This window comes from Neofelis nebulosa, chromosome 5 (genome assembly GCF_028018385.1).
Source record: "Neofelis nebulosa isolate mNeoNeb1 chromosome 5, mNeoNeb1.pri, whole genome shotgun sequence".
Taxonomy (NCBI): domain Eukaryota; kingdom Metazoa; phylum Chordata; class Mammalia; order Carnivora; family Felidae; genus Neofelis; species Neofelis nebulosa.
Window position 1 is genome coordinate 136,634,760 of NC_080786.1, and position 25,893 is coordinate 136,660,652.

The window sequence follows — 25,893 nt, forward strand, 5'->3', positions numbered from 1 at the left end:
TCAGGCTCTGTGCTGAGAGCTCAGAGCCTGGAGCCTGTTTCAGATCGTGTGTCTCCCTCTCTCTGCCCCTTCCCCACTCATGCCCTGTCTCTCTCTGTCTCTCAAAAATGAATAAACGTTAAAAAAAATTAAAAAAAAAAAACAGTCTGTTTAAATTCAGGCCACATATTGTGACCAGACTTCTGTGGTTTGTGGATTAAAAATCAGTTACATTTTCACAACTTTTGCATGTGTACCAATGACCATTTCAGTACCTGTGTGGCGATTTATCTCTTTAGTCCGTTCTCATACTCTTGGTACTGTTTAATATCAGATCTACAAATGCACAGCTGAGGGCTGAGGCCCAAATTTCATGAATACTTGATGCAATTACTTTTCCAAGCTCTTTCTACTCTGCCATCCCTCCCATAGTTTCCTGTTCTGCAAGTTTCCAGGTTTTGTAGGTTTTTTTTTGTTTGTTTGTTTTTTGTATGTTCATTTCTTTATTTTGATAGAGCCCAAGCATGGGGAGGGGAAGAGAGAGAGGAAAGAGAGAAAAGAGAGCCAAGCAGGCTCCACACTGACAGCAGGAGCACTGATGCAGGTCTCGATCCCACAAACTGTGAGATCATGACCTGAACTGAAATCAAGAGACAGGCACTCAACCCACTGAGCCACCCAGGTGCCCCAATATCTTTTTAATAAAGATATTAACTGAAATGATTTATAGAAGCTCATTTGATTGATATTCATTTGTCATCCTAGTGTGGCTCTGAACATTTAGCTCACACTTTAGGAGAAGTTTAACTACTTGTTTAACTTTTGACAAGAGTGTATTTAAAACCATATGTGTCTGCTTTAGTAAATGGGGCAACATTAAAGGACTTACAGAGGAAAAAAAGGAAAAGAGCCTTCAAATCTCTTTTCTTCCTGGCAGTCTATCACAGATGCAAATTATCCTGGTCTTACAAAATTTGTTCTTTAAAAAAAATATGTAATAGTAACTTCCCAAAATTACAAGCTATATAATCATTTGATGGTTTGTTCTGATATTTATTCAGATATTATAGTAAACAGAACCATGTTTAACACCAGGATAACCCTTTCTTCCTAACATTTTTCTTATCATTAGCGTTACCTTCATTCCTGTTATATAAATGAGCCAAAGAAGACCCCCCACCTCCTATATTTGTCCTTATGTTGATTTCTTCTTCATATTCAGAGCATGTTGGGACCAGTAGCTCAAAGCCTCATTAGCACCAAATTCAAATTTTTACACCCATTGTTTTAAATAATAGCCAAAATATGCATATTTTTAACATTTAGCATCAGTCCGCTTTGCACACCTTGGAAAAGTGCACTCGCACTCTGCTAGCTGTAGACAAGACAAACTCGGGGCCTAAACACGGCCCCATGCCACTGCTGCCCTTTGGAGTTCTGCTGTGCTGCTGAGCGACGTCACAGAGACACATAAGCCTCCCTCGCAAATCCACTTCGCCCAGGAGTTTCCTTGCACTCCTCCCACTCTGGGTCGTTCTCCCTCCCAAATATGCAGTCTCTGGAAGGGCTCCTGCTGCGAAGAATCCATACTTTAATGTGACTTGTCCACGCACCCCCCCAAATAAAGCCCACTGTCTACTGCTCCCACTTTGTTGTCAGGTCTTTTCCTTGACCAGTCCTGAAATCCTTCAGCTGATCACATTTCCCAACAGCTTCATTTCTCTAGAATTTCTCAACTCTAGGAATAATGCTCTGAAACTTTATACATTTAGATTAATTTTAAACATACACGATGGGTTTGATTTTAAATTATTTTTCTTGGCCATTTTATAATATTTTTCTTTAAATGCTAATTTGAATTACCAAATTGTATTCTATCTCATTTTGTACCTCAGGTGACCTCAGAAGTTTTTGCCTTAGAACTCTTCATATTTGTAAAATTATTGTGGATTCCCCAAGGAATTTTTATGTAGGTCATATCTATTTATATGTGTCATATCAATATCGTATTAGGCATTGAAATGAGAAGTTTTTAAAATGTTTGATTAATTTATTTAAGTTTTAAGATGTTAAAAAATAAAAATTAAATAAATTTTAAGATGTTGATTTATGAACTGTCAAAAATAATAAGTATGTTAACCTAAATAGCATGTTAAAGAAAATAGCAACATTTTGAGAAATACAGTAAAACAGTGGCTTCTTCTTTTTTACATTAAAAAAATTTATGTTTGGGGTGCTTGAGTGGCTCTGTCGGTTAAGCGTCTGACTCTTGATTTTGGTTCCGGTTGTGATCTCACAGTTTGTGGGATTCACCCCTGCATCGGGCTCTGTGCTGACAGTGTGGATCCTACTTGGGATTCTCTCTCTCTCCCTCTCTGTGCTCCTCCTCCACTCGCTGTGTCTCATTCCCTCTCTCTTTCAAAATTAATAAACTTAAATTTAAAAAATTTTTAAAATTATTATTGAGGTATATTTGGCAGACAATGTCACGTTAGTTTCAGATGTACACTCAACTGATTCAACAATTATGTACATCACTCATTGCTCACCATGATAAGTGTCGTCATCCTCTGTCACTATACAATGTGATTATGATATTAGTGACTAGGTTCCCTGCTGTACTTCTTATCTCTATGATTTATTTATCTTGTAACTAGAAGTTTCTACCTCTTCATCCTCTTCACCTATTTTAGCCGACTTCCCACCCACCTCCCTTCTGGCAACCATTAGTTTATTCTCTGTATTTACTAGTCTAGTTTTTTTGTTTGTTTATTTGCTTGTTTGTTCATTTGGTTTTTAAATAGTTTAGATATAAGTGAATTTATATGGCATTTGTCTTCTCAGTCTGACTTATTTCATTTAGCATAATACTCTCAAGTGTCATCCATGTTGTCACAGATGGCAAAATTTTATTCTTTTTTAATGGCTGAGTAATATACCACTATTCTTTATCCATTCATTCATCAGTGGACACTTAGGTTATTTCCATATCTTGGCTATTGTAAATAATGCTGCAGTGAACAGAAGAGTGCATTTATCTTTTTGAATTAGTATTTTCATTTTCTTTGGGTAAAAACCCAGTAGTGAAATTGCTGGATTATATAATATTTCTATTTTTAATTTTTTTGAGGAAACTCCATACCATTTCCATAGCATTTGTACCAATTTACATTCTGACCAACAGTGCCTGAGGATTCCCTTTTCTCCACATCCTCACCAACACTTGTTATTGTCTTTTTGATACTAGCCATTCTGACTGGTGTGACGTGATACCTCATTGTGGTTTTGATTTCCCCCATGATTAGTGATTTTGAACATCTTTCCATGTGTCTGTTTGCCATCTATATGTCTTCTTTGGAAAAATGTAAATTCAGGTCCTCTTAAATCAGATTGTTTGAAGTTTTGGTGTTGAGTTGTATAAGTTCTTTATATATTTTTTCATACTAACCCCTTATTGGGTACATAATTTACAAATACTATATGAATATGTCTCCTCAGACAAAGAAAGCAAAAGCAAAAATAAACTATTGGTACTACATCAAAATAAAAAGCTTTTGCATAGTAAAGGAAGCCATCAAGAAAACAAAAATTCTCTTATCAGTTGCTGCATTCAATCTTTTGTAATATATTTTTAAACCTGAGAAAAAGACTTTTTTAGATCAGGAAATTATTGAACTTTTCCTCCATTAGCATAGTCCAGTAACTGGGAATGGGAAAATTGTGAGAATTTTGCAGGAGAAATTCATTTTCACACAGATATATGGCTGGTAAAATGGAAGGCATCATAAGACCCCATGAATGGGTTTTGAGGACTTCTGGGGTCATTGAAACATACTTTGAGGATTAAAGAATATTGCTGATCATACACTATACTCATAAAGCATAAAAATAGCCATGTTTAATCATGAAAATATCCTCTAATGTGTCTAAAATTTTCAGACTTTTTTTTTTTTTTGACAAGAGTTATCTTTCACATTAACTTTGGCCCTTTATTTAGTTATCACCTCTTAACATGGAAACAAAAAGAAATTCAAAATAATGCTTTTCATGCTTCCAACTTTAATTTTTCACTTGGATTTTCTTTAATAAGGGTTATAATGCTTTTAGACCTATAGCTATGAATTAACTTCAGGAAATTATCTGAGAATTATCTCCTTTAACTTTTATTGTTTTATTTTCTTACTTGTTCATTTATATATATTTTTTCTGATTATAAAAATAATACACAGTTGGGATAGAAAATTGGAGTAATGACCACTGAGGGTAATTTGATTTAGTCTTCTTCAGTCAAGATTACATATTCGTTTAGTCTCTGACGTATCAATTTTACTTCTAGATAATTAACTGGTACATTGGTAGCAGTAGATAAGATTGTAGTAGATAAATATTTGGATATCCTCAGGAGATATAACATGTGGCCAATAGTTCATCCACAGGGTAGAAGACTGTGCAATACGAACAGTTTTGAGGAAGTACTCTACATAGTGACATGAATATATTCTTTACATGCATTATTAATTTGAGAAAAGAAGCATGGTACAGAATATGGTATATTTTGTGGAAAGAAGAAGTAAACATAAAATTATGTGCTAATAGTTGCATAAAAATACAAATAATCAAGTGGTTAACAAGGAAAAGAGTAAGGTCTAGAATTTTCCTCTTAATTTTATTTTATTTTTGAACCTGTGAATGTGATCTACTTTAAAAGTCAAATTAAAAGAACATAAAAATCAGATTTATTTGGCAAAATTTGGAAAATATAGGAAAACATAAATTATGCAATAAAGTTCTCATTAACATTTTCACATTGTTTTTATACTTTCCACTGAAAGCAGTATTTATTTGCCCACATACCAGATATTTTTCATATTAGAGTTTACTAAGAATTTGAAATGCCAATGGAAACATTTTCCTTGAGTTTTTTTTTTTTTTAAATGAATATAATGGGCCAGTTTGATCCTATTTTGTAAACTGATATCAAATAAAACTCTTACTGTTTCACTCAGATAGGATTGATTTTAGAACTCAATACTCAACAGATAATTGTAATTATATTACTATTTTACTGTATTCCCATATTGCAGCATATGCCCACCAATTATTTGCCAATTCTCAATCAAGTATATGAAAAAATATTGATTGGATTTTATGCAAGACAGTAATAAGTATGCTGACACTCCACATTAGAAACCACTGTTTATTTGAAAATAACTGACTACAATGCTTAGTCTGCTGTAACCAAGAAGCTAGATTTTTTCCAAATGAAATTATACAATTAATTAGCTTTTCTTTATGTTAATCATTTGACATTCTGTATTTGTTAAAATTTTGTTGTATTCCAAAGAAAACTTATTTTTACCAAGTAGCACTTTAAATTAACCATCCTCATAAATATAAGAGGAAGGATTATTACAAATAACCAGAATCAATGAAGATTGAGAGGTGTGGGGCACCTGGGTGATTCAGTCTGACTCTTAATTTTGGCTTAGGTGATGATCTCGTGGTTCATGAGTTCAAGCCCACATCGGGCTCCATGCAGACAGTGTGGAGTCTGTTTGGGATTCTCTCTCCCTCTCTCTGTGCCCCTCCCCCTCATCTCAAAATAAATAAGCATAAGGAAAAATAGAAAAAAAAAAAGAAAAAAGAAAAAAAATTGAGAGGTGTTAGATGATATAATAACCTGTGAAGCAGAAGAGCAAAACAAACAAATAAAAATAGAACAAATAAAAAAAAATGCACACATGAGACATTGAGACATAATAAGACTACTGGAAAGTAATGATGATCAAAATCATGATGAGAATGCATTGTCCATAATTTCAATATCTTATTCCATAGGGAGAGTCTACATAATATTAAAATATTAATCATTTTTTAACTATATGATATTATAAGCAATTAAGTATATGAAAAATTGCTGAAGAGGTAAGTTGCAGAATGAGGATACTTGCTTCCATATCAAAGAAGGAGTCTTAGAATAAAAATTAAAAAAATACAATTTTCTAGCATCCCTGAATACTATGAAGCAAGTTTGCATAGGTGGCTTCTTGGTTGGTTCATTTTTCTCTCTTCAGTGCTTATATAAAGTAGAAAGAACCATGTGTTAATGAACTCATGGAAAAACCTGAGGAAAGAAATTAAGTTATGTTCCATATACATTGAGACCAACAATATAGAATGTTAAAAATACCAGGTACTTTAGGGGTGCTTGGGTGGCTCAGTTGGTTGAGCATCCAACTTTGGCTCAGGTCATGATCTCATGGCTCATGGGTTAGAGCCCCACTTCAGGCTCTGTGCTGACAGCTCAGAGCCTGGAGCCTGCTTTGGATTCTGTGTCTTCCTCGCTCTCTGCCCCTAACCCACTCACATTCTGTCTCTGTCTCCCTCAAAAATGAATAAACATTGGGGCGCCTGGGTGGCGCAGTCGGTTAAGCGTCCGACTTCAGCCAGGTCACGATCTCGCGGTCCGTGAGTTCGAGCCCCGCGTCAGGCTCTGGGCTGATGGCTCGGAGCCTGGAGCCTGTTTCCGATTCTGTGTCTCCCTCTCTCTCTGCCCCTCCCCCATTCATGCTCTGTCTCTCTCTGTCCCAAAAATAAATAAAAATAAAAAATGTTGAAAAAAAAAATTAAAAAAAAAAAAAAAAAAAAAAAGAATAAACATTAAAAAATACCAGGTACTTAAGCATGAACATAGACTATTTCTTCTCTTGGCCAAGGACTAAGATAGCTTATGTGACTTTTTTCCCCTTCTCTTATTTTTCATTTTGGTAAAAATCACATAGCATAAAATTTATGATCTTAACCCATTTAAAGTATAAGTTATGTGGCATTAAATATGTTCATAATGTGCACCATCCAGCACCATCCATCTCTGTAATTCTTTTCCTCTTGTAAGACTGAATCTCTGTACCCATTTAACAATAACTTCCTATTTCCTTCTTTCACCTCCTGTCCTCTCCATATTTTCCCTGTTATTCCCCCCTCCCAAGAGCTCCTAGCAACCACCATTTCAAGTTCTGTCTCTATAATTTTGACTATTCCAAGTACATAATAAGTGGATTCATAGAGTATTTGTCTTTCTGTGACTGGTATTTCACTTAGCATAGCATCCTAAAGGTTCATCCATGTGAAGTATATGTCAGAATTAACTTTTTTAAAATTTTTTCCTTTTTTTTTAATTTTAGAGAGAGAAATGGAAAGTGGGGGAGAGGAGCAGAGAGAGAGAGAGAGAGAGAGAGAGAGTATCTTAAGCAGTCTGCACACTCAGCACAGAGCCCAGAACAGGGCTAGATCCCATGACCCTGAGATCATGACCTGAGCCAAAATCAAGAGTCAGATGTTCAACCAACTGAGCCACCCAGGCTCCCCTTAACTTTATGAATAGTATTCCATTCTGTGCATATAACACATTTTGCTTATCCATTTATTCATTTACGGACATTTGTATTGCTTCCACTCTTAAATATTGTGAATAATGCTGCTATGAAGATGGCTATACAGATACCTGTTTGAGATATTGCTTACAACTTACCTTCCATGCCTCCCTGTGGAAGCTGCAAGCCTACCCTAGACTCCAGAGATCCAAGATAGTTACATTAGACAGATTCTGTCTGTGCAATTGCTGCCTAGGTAGGGAGACAGATGCCTGGTGCTGACTATTCTACGATCTTTTTCAAATCCTCCCTTACGCTAATTTCTGAATGCCACACAGCCTTAAGAGTGTAAGCAAGGAAAAGTAAGTAAGAAAGGACCATGAGTCTTCATGTTAGTAGTCCTCTGCCAGAGAGAGGACATACATGTGAATTTATTTGATGACATACATTTTGGCCAGATCTGATTAATCAATGCGTTATAAAAGAGTAGCTTTCCTGACAGTGGTGGTGATTGGGGATTGGGAAGTTGTTTTCCTTATCCTGAATAAATTTGGAGGGATTATTGTTCTGATCAACTTGAATCACGTGAGTATTCCATGCTTAGTACAATGTTCTTCATCTTCTGAGACATATTTAGGGACAGTGCATAGAAGAAGACTGCAAGACACAGAAGGCAAATGGAACCGCTGGATGTCATTGTTGATGCAAGTGAATTAAGCCATCAAATTAGAGGTATCTTTGGTGCCTCTGCAGCCAGCAAAGGGAATTAATTGTAACATGAAGGTGGGCCAAAACCTTTGTCTAAGTGAGTTCTGGAGCCAGTTCCCTACACGTTCTCATGTGTCTTGAAGCTGAAGAATGAAAACCGAAATTTATCAGAAAGGATTGACTACATAATATACACAATATAAATCTTTGTAAAGTTATTAGAACTAGATATTTCGGATATAGTCAAATACAAAAAAAAAAGTATTTATAAGAAGGTAAAATAGAGTAGAAAAAACATACTACATATGGGTCTTATGAGACAAGAAATTTGGATGAAATATAATTGTAATCCCTTTTAAAATTGTTTAATCCAACTCAATAGCAAATTCTGAACCAAAGATAATATACGTAAAAGTGCTCTATAGTCTAACACAGTGGCTAAGAAATTCCCTGCACATCTTGGCATCAGAACTAGTGAAAACTTCTGCAGGTTTGGAGGCTATTATCTTTCAGAATAGTTCTGGAATTACTCTTCAAATTACTACTGTATAAATATGCAATAGTAATATTGTTCTACAAGTGCACACTCTAAGTAAGAACACCCATTTCATTAGTAGAGCTACTGTATCATAACATGTAAACATTAAGATTTGTCAGTTCTTGCAGATCATCTTGCAGTTCAGTTTATAGAAAAGAGAATTATGATAAGGAACAAATAGTTTGTTTAAGCGAGTAACAGTCATAGGACAAGAACTGGAGCATGTGATTCTCCGATTGGAGGTGTTTCTATTTACACAAATACTTTGCTCTAGAGAGGATTTCTATTAAGAAGTACATTTTCATTGTAATTATTTAATGGTTAAAATATTTATTGTTGTAATAAAAATAGTGACAGTGTTCTTGCACCTATGTTTATCATAAGAAAAGGAAAGGCAATACATTTTGATTAAAGTGTTCTTTTCCATAATTACAAAAGAAGGAAAACTAGATACAGAAAGTCAAATTTCAATGTATTTAAAATGCAGAGTTAATGTCTGAAAAAAAGTCCATCCTATTGTAATACGTGTAATTATTATGTTATTTTAGAGACAGCATGTCAGATCATGTACCTTGTATTTAAATTCATAAAGGCAGAGACTTGATTTATTGCGCTTAATTGCTAAGATACATATCAGTTCCTATCCGCACCATCAGCATCAACAATACAGCATGAATGCTGACCTGAATGCTATTGTAGCAATAAACGAGATATTTAGTTATTATCACACTTTTTTTTAATGTTTATTTATTTTTTAACAACAGAGTGTGCGTAGGGGAAGGGCAGAGAAAGAGAGGGAGACACAGAATCTGAAGCAGGCTCTAGGCTCTAGGCTCTAGGCTCTGGGCTGTCCGCACAGACCCTGTTGTGGGGCTCGAACCCACAAATGCGAGATCTTGACCTGAGTCAATGTCAGGTGCCTAACCAACTGAGCTACCCAGGCACCCCAGTTGTTATCACACTTCTAAATATGTAAAAAACAATTCTACTAATATAATTAATTTTAAGAGCATCATTTTGTCATTTAATTGAAAATCATAAAAGCGTGCATTAAATCAAAATTTATGCTGTACTTTGAAATTTAGTTTCTATTATGGATGCTATTGATTTGTTTATTGCAAACAGTACATTTTAGTAACAGTTTCAACATGTCCGAAATGTGCAGCATATACAGTTTTTGCAATGTAATTAGTTAGAAATTGGGGAAGCTTAGTTTTTAAAATTGAATTGTTCATGAAAATCTATTTCATACTCTCTATGTCTTGAGCAGTTTCTCTTCATAAAATGTTCTGTAGTTGTGTGAAGAAATTAAGTGCAGTTAATCAGAAAGAACATTATGGTTTGACACCTAATTTGAAAGCCCTGTCTTGAAGCGGTGAATAATTGCTTATAGAATTACATATACCGATGAGAACTCAAATAGGAAATCCATTTATGCTCCAAGTAGATCTCAGTATTGATGTAAGTCAGGATAGTATTGTCTGTCTTTTTCTGAGAAATATTTCAAAAAAGTATACATATAAATTGGTTAAAATGTCTACTTTCTTGTTTAGTTTGATAGATTAAAAATAGTACAATAGCATTAGAACGAATTATCTCATTATTGTACATGGCACGCAGATCAGTGGTCTTAAAGTTATTTTACTGTGCAACCAAGTCAGTCCTGTTGATATAAATACAGACGTAAACAATGAAGTTTTAAAGCTTAAAATTAGCAACAACAAAAAGTACCTGTAAGAAAGTCCCAATGGTGTTTATAAAATGTTTTTCATCTCTATTTAATCTGTGTTCATCTCTTTTTTCAGTGCCGCCAGCGATCACAATGCCTCAGAAATCCTTTAATGCCACAGCAGAGAGAGGAGAAGAGATGACATTATCCTGCAGGGCCTCTGGCTCTCCCGAACCCTCTATCTCCTGGTACAGGTAGGTTACAGATACATATCCTTCTGGCTTGTGTCCAGGATCAATCTCATGGAAAAATATTTCTGATCTTATTTTATCAAGAATAAGAGCATTCTTTGGAGTTTCATTTGAAGTTTATGACAGTTTTGTTTTTAGTTAAATTGTAAAAGAGATTAACAGAGTGATTTAACCCAAGTCAAAGACTATACCCATTGCACTGGTTATTCTTTCTAGAATGCAGGCTTCTGCCCAAAATGGGCCCAAGGACGCCTATGACTGATTCAGCCACATTAATGTTACAGCTAGAGACTATATGGAAATAGGAATGCTAGCATTAATGGCACCATTGTTGTATGTATATAAAAGTGTATTTTATTCAATTCAATTATATATTTTCTTTATGGACTGTATTATTCAGAAAAAAAGCTAATTATGTGCAGTTAAATTTTCATAAATTTAATGTCATTTTTAAAAAGCTTACTTCATCAAATGAATAAACACTCTATCCTAAGTCCATTCTTTAACAGTTTACTTATATATATATATATATTTTTAGAATTGTTAAATGTTACTTCATTTTTATTAACATCAAACAGATATCAACGTTGTCATTCTTTTAGGTTGTGGCTTTAACTGTTAAAAGGGAGACAATGAAACTTTACAGATGGACAATTTTATAAATTCATACTAGTTATTAATTCGGGTTACTACTTAAGCATAGCTACAAATATTTATAGAATCTCTTCTACACTTCACAAACCAAATAGTGTAAGAATAATCACAAGAAAACAATAAGTAAAAATATATTCCACATTGTCAAAAATGGGCCAATTGTAAGGATTAGGTTTAAAAAAAATATTAAAGAAGAATAATTGCAGTCCAATTTTATTTTATTCTGTCACTTCTTGAACATTTACTGATATTCTGCAAGTTCCAAACCTTTATCCATTTAATATAGCAGGTAGCAATAAACGAGATATTTCTTTAAATAGGTGTTTTTAGATGTTCTTTGCAAACTGATTCCTTTGTAACATAATGTTGGTATTTTTAAAAGGATTACACATCAAACATTAACATATTCACCCCAGATAATAATCATGTATCTCAGAGACTTCTGGTTTCTAGTGTGTATCTTAAAGAGTCAATATTACATCTAATTGCAGCACAGAAAAGCTCTTGGACCATTCATTACAATGAACAAATATTGTTCTAGAATCTCATTCTCATCATTATATCTTTCCAGAGAGACTTCCTTCTGTTTAAATTTCTGTCTTAAAGTTCAACATTTGTTCAAAATTCTCATATTTAAGTGGAAACATAATTATACAGGCTAGAATAAATCAGATTCTGAGGCTAACATAATAAATCATTTAAATCTACATTTTTTAATCTTTATATCTTCATATGACATTAGTTTAATGTCTATAATGGTGTAAATAATAATTGTTCTATTCTCTGGATATTTAATATATAATGGGCGAATGGAAGTATATGGTAGTGACATTGACAGAGTGAAAATTAGTATTAGAAGTTTTTATTTTGACATATTTATGTAGGGCTATAAGCATGTTATCCTTGCTAAAAAAAATGTAAAATACTATAAACATTAAGTAATGTAGGGAAGCAGCCCAGCGAGAAGGATCCAGGTACTGGATCCTACCTGTTGCACAGAGATACTATATCCAAAGGAAATAAGTGCAGCCTATAAGGGAAGTAGTTGAGGACCAAACAGTGGGGAAAAATAAGAAGTTTTCACAAAGATAATCAGGAACACTTGGTGACATGAAAGCTAAAGTGGGAGAAAGGGCAGCTACACTAAAATATCTCTCCCCTGGGGCGCCTGGGTGGCGCAGTCGGTTAAGCGTCCGACTTCAGCCAGGTCACGATCTCGCGGTCCGTGAGTTCGAGCCCCGCGTCAGGCTCTGGGCTGATGGCTCGGAGCCTGGAGCCTGTTTCCGATTCTGTGTCTCCCTCTCTCTCTGCCCCTCCCCCGTTCATGCTCTGTCTCTCTCTGTCCCAAAAATAAAAATAAAAAACGTTGAAAAAAAAATTAAAAAAATAAAATAAAATATCTCTCCCCTTGTGCCATTCAAATGGCTCTTCTACATCTGTTGAAAATACCATATGGATTTTTAGCATTAAGCCAGTTAGATCAGATTGATTTCCAAATGTTAAAATAATTTTGCATTCCTTGGATTACACCCACTTGATTATGCCATATTGTCCTTTTTATGTATTGCTGGAGTTACTATGCAGATAATTTGTGAAAACTGCCACATTCACGGTTATGAGAGATATTGTTTTATTGTGTTCTTATTCTTGACTTGTTTGGGATCAGGGAAACACTGAATTCATAGAATGAGTTAGGGAAGTTTTTCCTCTTTGGTTTTCTGATAGAGTTTGTATATAATACTATTTTTTTACTTAAATATTTGGAAAAATTTACAGTGAAACCACCTGTGTTAGAACTTTTCTTGTGTAGAGGTTAAACTACAAATTCAAGTTATTTCACAGATCTGGGTCTATCCCAGGAATACCTTTGTCTTTAGTGGTCTCTTGTGATGTATATCTTTTCAGCAATGTGTCCATTTCATTCCAGTTGTTTTTACTAGCTTTAAGTCATTTACAGTATTCCCTTGCTATACTTTTTTTACTTTTCAAAATTTTTATTTAAATTCTAGTTAGTTAACATATAGTGTAAAATTGGTTTCAGGTGTAGAATTTAGTGATTCATCACTACACATAACACCCGGTGCTCATCACATGTGCACACCTTAATACCCATCACACCCATTTAGCCCATCCCCACCCACCTCCCTCTAACCACCCTGTTTGTTCTCTGTTGTTAGAGTCTCTTAATGGTTTGTTTCCGCCCCCCTTTTTTTGTTTTTGTTTTTTCCTTTCCTATATGTCCCTCTGTTTCATTTCTTTAATTCCACATATGAGTGAAATCATATGGTATTTCTTTCTGTAATGGCTTATTCCACTTAGCATAATACACTCAAGCTCCATCCATGTCATTGCAAATGGCAAGATTTCATTTATTTGATGGCTGAGTAATATTCCATTTTACAAATATACCACAACTTCTTTATCCATTCATCAGTCAGTGGACATTTGGGCTCTTTCCGTAATTTGGCTATTATTGATAAGGCTGCTGTAAACATTGGGGTGCAAGTGCTCCTTCAAACCTGTTCTTGTAATGTTATTTTTGACATTGGTTATTTAGAATGTTGTTAATTTGTTTCCAAATATTTGAGTATATTTCATATATATTTCTGCTACTAGTTTCTAACTGAATTTCTTAATTGTCATAAAACATACTTTGTATAATATCAATTTGCTTAAATTTATTGGGTCTCATTTTATAATCTAAATTTTTAAATGTTCTTTGTGCACTTGAAAAGAATATATATTCCACTGTTGTATGGAGTAGTCTCTAAATATCAAATAGGTCAGCTGGTTGATTAATATTGTTCACATCTTCTATATCCTTAATGATTTTACAAGCATTGTCTATTTTTCTGTGCTCAGTTCTCTCTGTTTTGTTTCATGTCTTTTGAAGCTCTGGTATGTGTTTATACATTTATCAACATCATATCAATATTATAAAATTATTAAAGGAATTTGTTTAGGAATAAAATGATATCAGATAGAACTTTCAGCCCTTTTTTTTGTTTTTGCAAATTTTTTATGTCTTCAAGTTCACTAAATTATATTGATATATTTTCAAAATTGTTGATTATTTTTCTTTTGTAATGTTTAATCTACTTTCAGATCCACCAGAGTATTTTTCATCCTTCTATTTTTTATCTCTACACATTTGATGGAGGACTTTATTTCCAAGGCAAATTGGTATATAGCATTATTAGTTTCAGGTGTAAATCATAATTTGATTTTCATATAAATTTCAAAGTGATCACCATAGTGAGTCTAGTTACCATCTGTCACCATGCAATTGATTCCCTTCACCCATCTCACCCACCCTCTAATTCCTTTACCCTCTGATATCTACCAATCCATTCTCTGTATCCAGGAGATAGTTTTGTTTTATTTGTTCACTTGTTTTATTTTTCAGCTTCCACATGTAAGTGAAATCATATGGTATTTATATTTCTCTGTCTGACTTGTATCACTTAGCATAACACATTTAAGATCCATTTGTGTTGTGAAAAATGGCAAGATTTTCTTCCTTTTTATGGGATTTTTCCAGTTTTTTTTTCTTGTAACTGATTTCTAGTGTCATACCATTGTGGTTAGAAAAGATGCTTGGTATGTGAAATATCTTCTTAAATTTATTGAGACTTGTATGTAGCCTAATGCCATTTATCCTGGAGAATGTTCCATGTCACTTGAGAAGAACATGTATTCTACTACTTTTAAATGGACTGTTCTGTTTATATCTATTAAGTCCATCTGGACTAATGTGTTGTTTAAGGCCAATGTTTCTTATTGATTTTATGTCTGGATGATAGATCTGTTGGTGTAAATGGGGTATTAAAGTCCTCTACTCTTATTGTCTTGCTGTCAATTTTTACCTTTAGGTCTCTTAATACCTGCTTTATATATTTAGGTATTCCTATATTGGGCACATAATTATTTACAAATGTTATATCCTCATTTTGTAATGACCCCATTACCATTACATAATGCCTTCCTTGTTACATGTGTAGTACTTGTTTTAAAGTCATCATTTTGTCTGATATAGTATAGCTTTGTTTTCATTTTCATTTGCATGGAATATCTTTTCCTATCCCTTCACTTTGTTTTTTAATTATTATTTTATTTTAGAAAGAGAAAGAGCGCACATGTGAGTTGAAGAGAGGGGCAGAGGGAGAGAGATAATTTTTAAGCAGGTTCCATGTTTAGCATGGAGCCTGATGCTGGGTTCAATCTCTCATGACCCTGAGATCATGACATGAGCCTAAATCAAAAGTCAGATACTTAAGCAACTGAGCCATCCAGGCATCCCTCAATCCCTTCACTTTAAATCTCTGTGTCCTTAGATCTGAAGTGAGTCTCTTATAGACAACACATCAATAGGTCTTGTTTTTTTCCATTTAGTCACTTATCTTTTGATTGGAGAATTTAGTCCATTTGCATTTAAAGTAATTATTGATAGGTATGTACTTATTGCCATTTTTTTCATTGTTTTCTGAATGGTTTGTAGTTCCTCTCTGTTCCTTTCTTTTTTCTCTTGCTCTCTTCCCTTGTGGTTTGATACTTCTTTATAGTGTTGTGTTTAGATTACTTTCCCATTATCCTTTGTGTGTCTACTAGGGTTCCCATATAACAGACAGTGTAGCATTTTATTCTAAGTTGATAGCAACATAATTTTGAATACATATTAGACTCTAGATTTTTATTCCCCCACCACATGTTTTATGTTTCTGATGTTATATATTACATCTTTTGTGTGTGTGTATACCTTAACAAATTATTGTAACTATAGTTGATTTTACATTTGTTTTTTAACCTTCCTTGTAAATTTTTAAGTGGTTGATCCACTATATTTACTGTAAATTTGGCTTTTCCAATCAGATATTTAGTTTCATATATTTTCTTGTTACTAGTTAGTACCTTTTATTTTCAACTTGAAGAAGTACCTTCAACATTTCTTGTAAGGCTGGTCTAATGGTATGAAATCACTTAACTTTTGGTTGTCTGGAAAACTATCTCTCCTTTATTTTGAATGATAGCCTTGCTGGGTAGAATATTCTTGGTTGGCAATCTTTCCTTTCAGCACTTTGAATATATCATGCCACTTTCTTTTGGCCTGAAGAGTTTATGCTGAAAAATTAACTGATAGTCTTATAGGTACTTTTATGATAGTCTTTATATGTATCATGTTGTTCTCTTGCAAACTTTAAGATTTTCTCTTTTTCTTTAACTGTTAACATTTTAATTATAATGTGTCATGATATGGATCTCTTTGGTTTCATCTTCTTTGGAACTCTTTGTTCTTTCTGGGCCTGGATGTCTCTTTCCTTCCCTAGGTTGGTTAAATTTTCAGCCATTATTTCTTAAAGTATCCATTTCTCTTTCTCTTCTTCTAGGACTCTATAATGTGAATGTTATGCCACTTGATGTTGTCCCATAGTTCCCATAAGCTATCTTCACTTTTTAAAATTCCCTTTTTATTGTTGTTTTTTTAGTTGTTCTCTTTGGGTGAGTTCCACTGCCCTGTCTTCCAGGTTGCTGATGTGTTCTTCTGACTCATCTAAACTGCTGTTGAAATTCTTTAGTTTAGTGTATTTTTTTTAGTTCAGTTATTGTATTCTTAAGTATTGTGACTTCTGTTTGACACTTTCTTACATTTTCTGTCTCTTTGTTTGAAGTTCTCACTGTGTTCATCTATCCTTCTTCCAATTCAATGAACATCTTTATGACCATTACTTTGAACTCTTTGTCAGGTAAATTACTTATCTCTCTTTTATCAAGGATTTTTTTTTTTCTTTTCTGGGTTGTATCTTGTTTTTCTTTTTTCTTTTGGAGTGTATTCTTGCTTTCCAATTTTCCTTTTCTCCATCATATTTTTGTTTCTGTGTATTAGATGGAACAGCTACCTCTCCCATTCTAGAGGAGTGCCCTTGTGCACATGATGGAACTATGATTCAACCTTGCCTGAGTTCTTGGTTGACTCTTTCACATTTGTGCTTATCTGTGTAGTATAATTTATTTTTAATAAAGTAGAACCCATGGGTGGAATGGGAAGCTTGCTATTGCAGGGCCCAGGGATACACAGCATGTGGGAAGAGTGAGCCTGCTGGCTTCAGAGAGGCTGTGAGGGAGCCCGGAGGGAGCCCAGAACAAGAGTGAGCCAACTGGAAATAATAAGACTGGCAGAGCTCATGGGCAGGGCAAGCCAGGCACCTGCAGTAGGACTGTGGGAGAGCACAGGGGTGGAGAAGCCCTACAACACTAGAAATGTTGAGTGAGAATTTAAAAATGGTGCCGACCAGCATCTTCTCCTCTGGAGAAAGTCCTACAAGGTCCCTGTGTCTCCAGCACATTCTTGAACATTAGCTAATGAATCTCCATTGCATATAGAAAGGTGCTTTCAAAACTGCATTTTTTGTAGATTCCTGGCATGAGTAAGTCTGGGTAAGACTTTTTTTAAAAGCAAACTTTTCATTTTCCATAGCCTTTTGGATGTCCTGGATGTAAGCCCTTTTGCTTTGCAGAGTCAGCTGTTTTTGGGTGTTCATTTCTATAGTGTAGGTCCCAAGGTTTGGGGTGCCTGATATAGGGTATAAAACCTTCACTTCTCAACGAGAAACTGTTATTTTAACAGCATTTTCTCCTAACTTGATAATCTATGTCATTTCTGGATCTTTTAATTGATTGAATTTTCTCTTTGTTATGCGTCATATTTTCCCAGTTATATACTATCCTGGTAATTTTTGATTGGGTGCAGATATTAAGGATTTTATGTTTTGGAGTGGTGATTGTTTTTGTATTTTCTTACTTTGTTTTTATATACAGAAATAGCTTGGGAAAAGTTTGATGTTTTGAAGATTGCGTTTAGGCTCTTTTAGTGCAACTACAACCTGGGATTAATATGCTTCTGTTATTGAGCCAATATTCTAAAAGGGGTGACTTAATGTCCTGCATTTTAAGAAATTTCTCTACTCTGGATGGTTGAGATGCAAATTATTCCTGGTTCTGGGATTGTTGTGCTTTATCTTTTCCAATGGTTATTTCCCTTCTTTGGAAGGTCTTACTGGCATGCAATTACTGATAAGTATTCAGTTAAAAATTGGTTAGGAACACATTGCAGATCTCTCTACTATCTTTCTTGTGTAGCTCTTTTTTCTTAACATTCACTGATCCACAAATTCTAGCTACTTTAACCACTTCCTACTGAGAACTCTCCCTAGCTGTGTTTGGGCTCTCCCTCTGTGAGCCACAGCCTGGAAACACTCTTCAAGTACCAGGATATGGTGGTCTTCTGAGGTCACTGTCTTGAGCTACTTGAAAACTATTATTTAATCTGTGTCTGGTGTTGTTTTCTGTTTACAATTAGAGGGTATATATGGTTCCCTGTTACTCCATTGTGGTTGAAAGTGGAATTATTCTCCTTTCTTTATCATTTCCACTAATTCCATAATTCCATGATTCATTCTCTTTCTCTTTCCTCTCTGTCTCTCTCTCTCTTTAATCTACATCCAAGTTAGTTACCATAGAGTGCAACAATGATTTCAGGGGTAGATTCCTTAATGCCCCTTACCCATTTAGCCCATCCCCCCTCTCCCACAACTCCTCCAGTAACCCTCTGTTTGTTCTCCATATTTAAGAGTCTCTTATGTTTTGTCCCCATCACTGTTTTTATATTGATTTGCTTCCCTTCCTTTATGTTCATCTGTTTTGTATCTTAACGTCCTCATGTGAGTGAAGTCATATTTGTTTTTCTCTGACTAATTTCGCTTAGCATAATACCCTCTAGTTCCATCCATGCTGTTGAGATTGGCAAAATTTCATTCTTTTTGATTGCCAAGTAATACTCCATTGTGCATATATATATATATATATATATACACACACACACACACACACACACACACACACACACACACACATACTACATCTTCTTTATCCATTCATCCACCAATGGCGATGGACATTTGGGCTCTTTCCGTACTTTGGCTTTTGTTGATAGTGCTGCTATAAGCATGGGGGTGCTTGTGTCCCTTTGAAACAGCACACCTGTATCCTATGGATAAATGCCTAGTAGTGCAATTGCTGGGTCATAGGGTAGTTCTATTTTTAGTTTTTTGAGGAACCTCCATACTGTTTTCCAGAGTGGCTGCACCAGCTTGCACTGCTACCAACAATGCAAAAGAGATCCTCTTTTTCCGCATCCTCGCTAACATCTGTTGTTGCTTGAGTTGTTAATGTTAGCCATTCTGACAGGTGTGAGGTTGTATCTCATTGTGGTTTTGATTTGTATTTCCCTGATGATGAGTGATGGTGAGCATTTTTTCATGTGTCGGTTGGCCATCTGCATGTCTTCCTTGGAGAAGTGTCTATTCCTGTTTTTTGCCCATTTCTTCACTGGATTATTTGTTTTCTGGGTGTTGAGTTTGATAAGTTCTTTATAGATTTTGGATACTAACCCTTCATCTGATATGTCATTTGCAAATATCTTCTCCCATTCTGTCGGTTGCCTTTTAGTTTTGCTGATTGTTTCCTTCGCTGTACAGAAGCTTTTTATTTTGATGAGGTCCCAGTAGTTCATTTTTGCTTTTGTTTCCCTTACCGCTGGAGACGTGTTGAGTAAGAAGTTGCTGTGGCCAAGATCAGAGAGGTTTTGCCTGCTTTCTCCTCAAGGATTTTGATGGCTTCCTGTCTTACATTGAGGTGTTTCATCCATTTTGAGTTTATTTTTGTGTATGGTGTAAGAAAGTGGTCCAGGTTCATTCTTCTGCATGTCGCTGTCCAGTTTTCCCAGCACCACTTGCTGAAGAGACTGTCTTTATTCCATTGGATATTCTTTCCTGCTTTGTCAAAGATTAACTGGCCATAAATTTGTGGGTCCATTTCTGGGTTCTCTATTCGGTTCCATTGATCTGAATGTCTGTTTTTGTGCCAGTACCATACTGTCTTGATGATTACAGCTTTGTAGTATAGCTTGAAGTCTGGGATTATGATGCCTCCTGCTTTGGTTTTCTTTTTCAAGATTGCTTTGGCTATTTGGAGTCTTCTCTGGTTCCATACAAATTTTAGGATTGTTTGTTCTAGCTCTGTGAAGAATGCTGGTATTATTTTGATAGGTATTGTATTGAATATGTGGATTGCTTTGGGTAGTATTGACATTTTAACAATATTTGTTCTTCCTATCCAGAAGCATGGAATCTTTTTCCTTTTCTGTGTGTGTCTTCTTAAATTTCTCTCATAAGCTTTTTATAGTTTCAGTGTGTAGATTTTTCACCTCTTTGGTTAGATTTATTCCTAGGCATTTTATGCGTTTTGGTGCAACTGTAAATGGGATCGATTCCTTGATTTCTCTTTCTGTTGATTCATTGTTGGTGTATAGGAATGCAACCGATTTCTGTGCATTGATTTATATCCTGCAGTTTTGCTGAATTCATGGATCAGTTTTAGCGTTTTTTTGATGGACTCTTTTGGGTTTTCCATATAGTATATCTTGTGATCTGCCAAGAGTGAAAGTTTGACCTCCTCCTGGCCAATTTGGATGCTTTTTATTTCTTTGCATTGTCTGATTGGTGGAGGCTTAGACTTCCAATACTACTTTGAATAACAGTGATGAGAGTGGATATCCCTGTCTTGTTCCTAACTTCAGGGGGAAAACTCTTAGTATTTCCCTGTTGAGGATGATATTAGCATTGGGTCTTTCATATATGGCTCTTATGATCTTGAGGTGTGATCCTTCTCTCCCTACTTTCTTGAGGGTTTTTATCAAGAAAGGATGCTGATGGTATTACTATCAAGGAGTTTATGTTTGTGCTGAATTGATTTGTATATTTGGGTGCTTTCACATTGGGAGCATAAATGTTTACAATTATTAGGTCTTCTTGGCGGATAGAGCCCTTAATTATGATATAATGCCCTCTTCATCTCTTGTTACAGTCTCTTTTTAATGTCTGTAAGTATGGCTACTCCAGCTTTCTTTTGTTGACCATTAGCATGATAGATGGTTCTCATCCCCTTACTTTCAATCTGAAGGTGTCTTTAGGTCTCAAGTAGGTCTCTTGTGAACAGCACAGAGATGGATTTTGTTTTCTTAACCATTCTGTTACCTTATGTCTTTTGATTTCAACATTTAGTCCATTGTCTTTAGGTCTAAAGTGGGTCTCTTGTAAACAGCATATAGATGGATCTTTTCTTATCCATTCTGTTACCCTGTGTCTTTTCATTGGAGCACTGAGTCCATTGACATTTAGAGTGAGTACTAAAAGATATGAATTTATTGCCATTATGTTTCTTGCAGAGTTGGAGTTTCTGGTGGATTCCGTGATTCTCATACCTATTTTCTTGTGCCTAGAAAAGCATTACTTAGAGAAGTGGTTTGAGTTTCAAGTATGAGCTTATATAATTCCACCAGAATTCTTTGAAAGTCTTTTGCACACATGGCATTCTCCAGAAGTGGATTGTGAATAATAACAAGTATATTCTATATCAGAAGTTTGTTAAGAGAGAGGAATTTAGAAACTATTACTTTGGTTAGTTCCCTTGCTGATATTTTTAAATTAAGTTCTTGAAGGGAACATAGTCTTTATATACTTATTTCCTCTAAATCTCTTCTAGATCTTCCCATCCACTGCAAAGCCCAAATCATAATTTTTCCCCATGAAAATTAGAAGTATTTCACTCATCTTTTGCCTTTTCTCCTACTACAGTAGATCCCTCTTTCCCCTACCTAACATACGAGAAGTTATGAATAAATTCATTAATGATATCTACCTTATCCTCTGTTACTGCCAGTCATATTATCAATTCTTCATGATAGGTAGCCATGTCTCACTCATTTGCCATACTTCAAACATTTATCACAATATTTCACATGAGGTAGAGAAACAACCCTCTTTATCAGAAAGAGCACTAGAATTTAGTTATTATGCTTCTTATATTACTGTGTGAACCTATTTGTCTTCATCTGTGAATTAAGGGGTGTGAAAATTATACTTAAAATTTTTGTTTTCTAATCTGTGAATGACGGTGGGAGTGAAAATAGACATCTGTGAGCTAATTGTGAGCTTTTAATCAGGTAGAATTTATAGGGAAAGTATATTATAAACCACAGATTGCTTAAATTTCTATGTATTATTATTATTCTTACTGTTGTTTTGTTATGGTTATACAAATTAGTAATTTCTACTTGGCTAGTGTAAGAAATATATCACTAATTACTATGAAGGCTATATATATTACATTCTGGACAAAAAAGATGGAATATCATATTTCATTGTTGTTAGTTTTAGATTCATAAAATATAAAAATATATAAAAATACAGAGCAACATACATATCTATATGTAGAGAGAGAGAGAGAGAGAGAGAGAGAGATCTATGTATCTCTCTATATATATAGATATACATTTGCTTTGGGTATTTTACAAACCCTACTTTTGGAGCCCACTCTTATGATATTTTTGCACATTTCATGATATCTTTAGAGATGTCAGTAGAAACTGGAAAAACAGATGCTAATGAGTCATAGAAAGATAAGTATTGTATTAGGATATGCACCATACCTTGCTTTTGGTTAAGTGAAACCAGAATTCACTGGAATGATCATTTAGTGTGTTGAAGAAATGTTCTCTCATTCTAGGAATTTTTTAAAATAATTTTTTCAGAGATTCGTTTTTAAATTTAAACTTGTGTAGACAAATAGATACCCCATCCTCTAAGGACAGATCCTAAACATTTTACATCCATGGGCCTTGCAATCAATTCAGTCATTCAAAATACCATTATACAAAAAAAAAATATGGAAGGAAAACTGAAGAGAACAAAGGAGGAGGAAGAGTAAATAAGGAGAATAAACTTGAATGGAAGGGAATATACATTACAAGAAGGTTCCACACATATTAAGGGGAACTGTGGATTGCTTACGATTTAAATATATTTAAAATATTTTTTTACTGTACGTATTACAGGCAAAAATTGAAAAACATTGTTTTAACAGACAACACAAACTGGAATTGGAAGAGAGTGAAGACTATTTCAGTTCAGAAAGAACTTGGAAAATATTGAAAATTATTGATGTCTAAGAGGGAACATATCTAAGAAAAGTGATTTCTTCTCATTAATGAATTAAGTCATCATATTCAGCATAATTTCTCTAACTGCACTTGCAAATAATTGTTTAATCTTACCCCTTTATTGGTAATACTTATTTGCAATATAAATTGGTAATGTATTTAAATTGCATTTACTTTGAAACTTCTTTAAGGGATATTTCCATAGAAACTATCTTAAGTGTGTCCTAGGGACCCAGTAAATGTGTGTTGACTCACCAACATAAAAAGTGTATATAGAATTAAGATCAGCAACACAAAATTTTTTTGCTAATAAGGTAAAAATTGAACGAATGTGCTTTTTTGCCGAAAAAGTGTTATGATTTCAACATAGCTCAAAAGTTACTCTTGTCTCTAAATCCAAAGCAGTTTTCAAGTATAATTCTAATGCCTAGTAATTGAGTTTTCACTGAGCTACTAAAAGTACACTTGTGATTGGAATATAGCCTTGTCTATCAATAGCCATGAAATGATTGACAATGAGTGATCAAAAAATTGAGTACAATCTCCTTCTGAGTTATGAAGTCAGATTTATGAAGATCAACCTCTGTTTTCTTCTTTAGGAATGGCAAGTTCATTGAAGAAAATGAAAAATACGTATTAAAAGGAAGCAATACAGAACTCACTGTCAGGAACATAATTAATAGTGATGGGGGTCCTTATATCTGCAGGGCCACAAATAAAGCAGGAGAAGATGAAAAACAGGCATTCCTCCAGGTCTTTGGTAAGTATTATAGCATAGTGGTTAAAATTATGATGTCTAGAGGGAGGTCTGAGTCAAATTGTACTGTTACTTATATGTCACTAACTTTCACTAAATCTCATTTCTCATCTGAAATATATTTTAGCATTGCAGCTACCAGATAGAATTATTTTGAGAATTACATGAAACGATACATGTATATTCTTGTAAAATATTGGCTGACTCATAACAGAAGATGGAAGAAAATTCATTTAAATTACACATATTGGGATCCGTTACAATTTATATATAATATGGGTTGGTCTTCATAAATCTTTAAGTGACACATATTGAGATTAGTTGTACTTTGAATATACTTCAAAACAATACCTCTGTAAAGCTATAATTAGGAAATGTCTATGTGTAACCATTAGTAAATACTCCTTTTTTCATTTTTTTAAAAGGAAATATGAATATCTTCCATATTTACTAAGATCCATATTGCCTTCTTTGGGGAACTTACAAAAAGTAGATAACTAGTAAGGGTTTTAAAATTATTATGATTGATTTAGCTTCCATATATGATTGTAAGAAGAAAAGCAATTTTTCTAGTGTATTTAGAATATATCATTGTCTTTAACAACCATAATACTAAAAATTAAATGCACTAGTAATAATTAATATGTTTTCTCCATTTTTCAAAACACTTATCAAAATGATTTCACAACAGAGGGCAGGGAAAGGAAAGAAGGAAGATTCTTTAAGAGTAAGAAGGACAATGGTTCATGCAGAGGAAAAAGTAAACAAACTTAAAACTGTTAGAAATTATAGGAAGCCCTTATCTTGTTATAGCACTATTCCTCACTTAACAAGGTTGTTCTCTTTAAAACCTACACTAAATAAATATGACTCAGTATAAAAATAAATTAATTAATTACAAATGATAGTTTCTGAGATAATCCCAAAAGGTAGATATTCTCAATTTGCATCAAAGAGCTCTTATGAAATATTAGGTTTTTTTTCTTATTAGGATGGCAGTGAATGAGAACAGAGATAAATAATAGAATGTTTCTAATACTTTCATCTTTTCAAGTAGAAAATACTGCATGATATTCTACATTGCTGTTGTAATCACTTTTGTATAGTAACACTGAACAAATTTGTATTATGTTTGACACAAAATCAAATATATGTGTAGTAGAAATCTACCTAAATCCATTAAAGTCAAGGGAGTAAACACTGAGTTAGTAAAAAGTATATATGCCATATTTCCTATAATAGGAACCTAATTTTCTCAGATTAAAACAACTTATTTATATTACATGATTAATTCCATTTAAAGATTAAATAAACTGTTACTTTTTATGAAATAACAAGTGCTAGCTTTTATCCCTTTGTGGTGTACCAAAATATAAGTACAGATAATACAGTTTTACAATCATAAAGCTCTGTGGTGTCATGTAAATTTGTGGATAGACATAGTTTTTAATATAAAAATAATTTCAATTAGGAGACATTTTTTCTCATTTTTGAAGTCATAATTATAAAGAAATTATTAGCCAAAATACCTAAAATATTGTTAAAATAAACTAAGGTAAAATAAATCAATTGGAATATCAAAAAATAACATGTATATATACTTACTTCATAAATATTTTAAATATTATGCATAATTATACTTCATACATCTTCAAGATATAGTCATCATTTTCCTTCTTTGGTGAAATCATTTTTAGAGCATAAGAGATAATCACTAAATAAGCTGATGTCACACATAAACACACACACACACACACACACACACACACAGAAACATAGATACTCTGAGACTTTTAAACTGGAAATTTTTAATTTTATTGCATTAAGAGAGGGAAAAAATAATTAAGTGTCTTTTAAATTGCAAAAATTTGAAAGGAATCATAATTTGTATGCTGGTTTCTAAGCCACTTCA

The 25,893-nt window shown here is 34.0% G+C and overlaps 1 protein-coding gene across 3 annotated transcripts in view; it reads left to right on the forward strand.

Moving 5' to 3' along the window:
- NCAM2 (neural cell adhesion molecule 2) overlaps nt 1-25,893 on the forward strand; it is a 529,034-nt gene that overhangs the window by 337,167 nt on the left and 165,974 nt on the right. For all 3 annotated transcript variants that reach the window (XM_058731784.1, XM_058731785.1, XM_058731786.1), the window contains 2 exons: nt 10,404-10,521; nt 23,824-23,984. In XM_058731784.1, the coding sequence (XP_058587767.1) occupies nt 10,404-10,521; nt 23,824-23,984 (279 nt within the window). The remainder of the gene's footprint in view (nt 1-10,403; nt 10,522-23,823; nt 23,985-25,893) is intronic.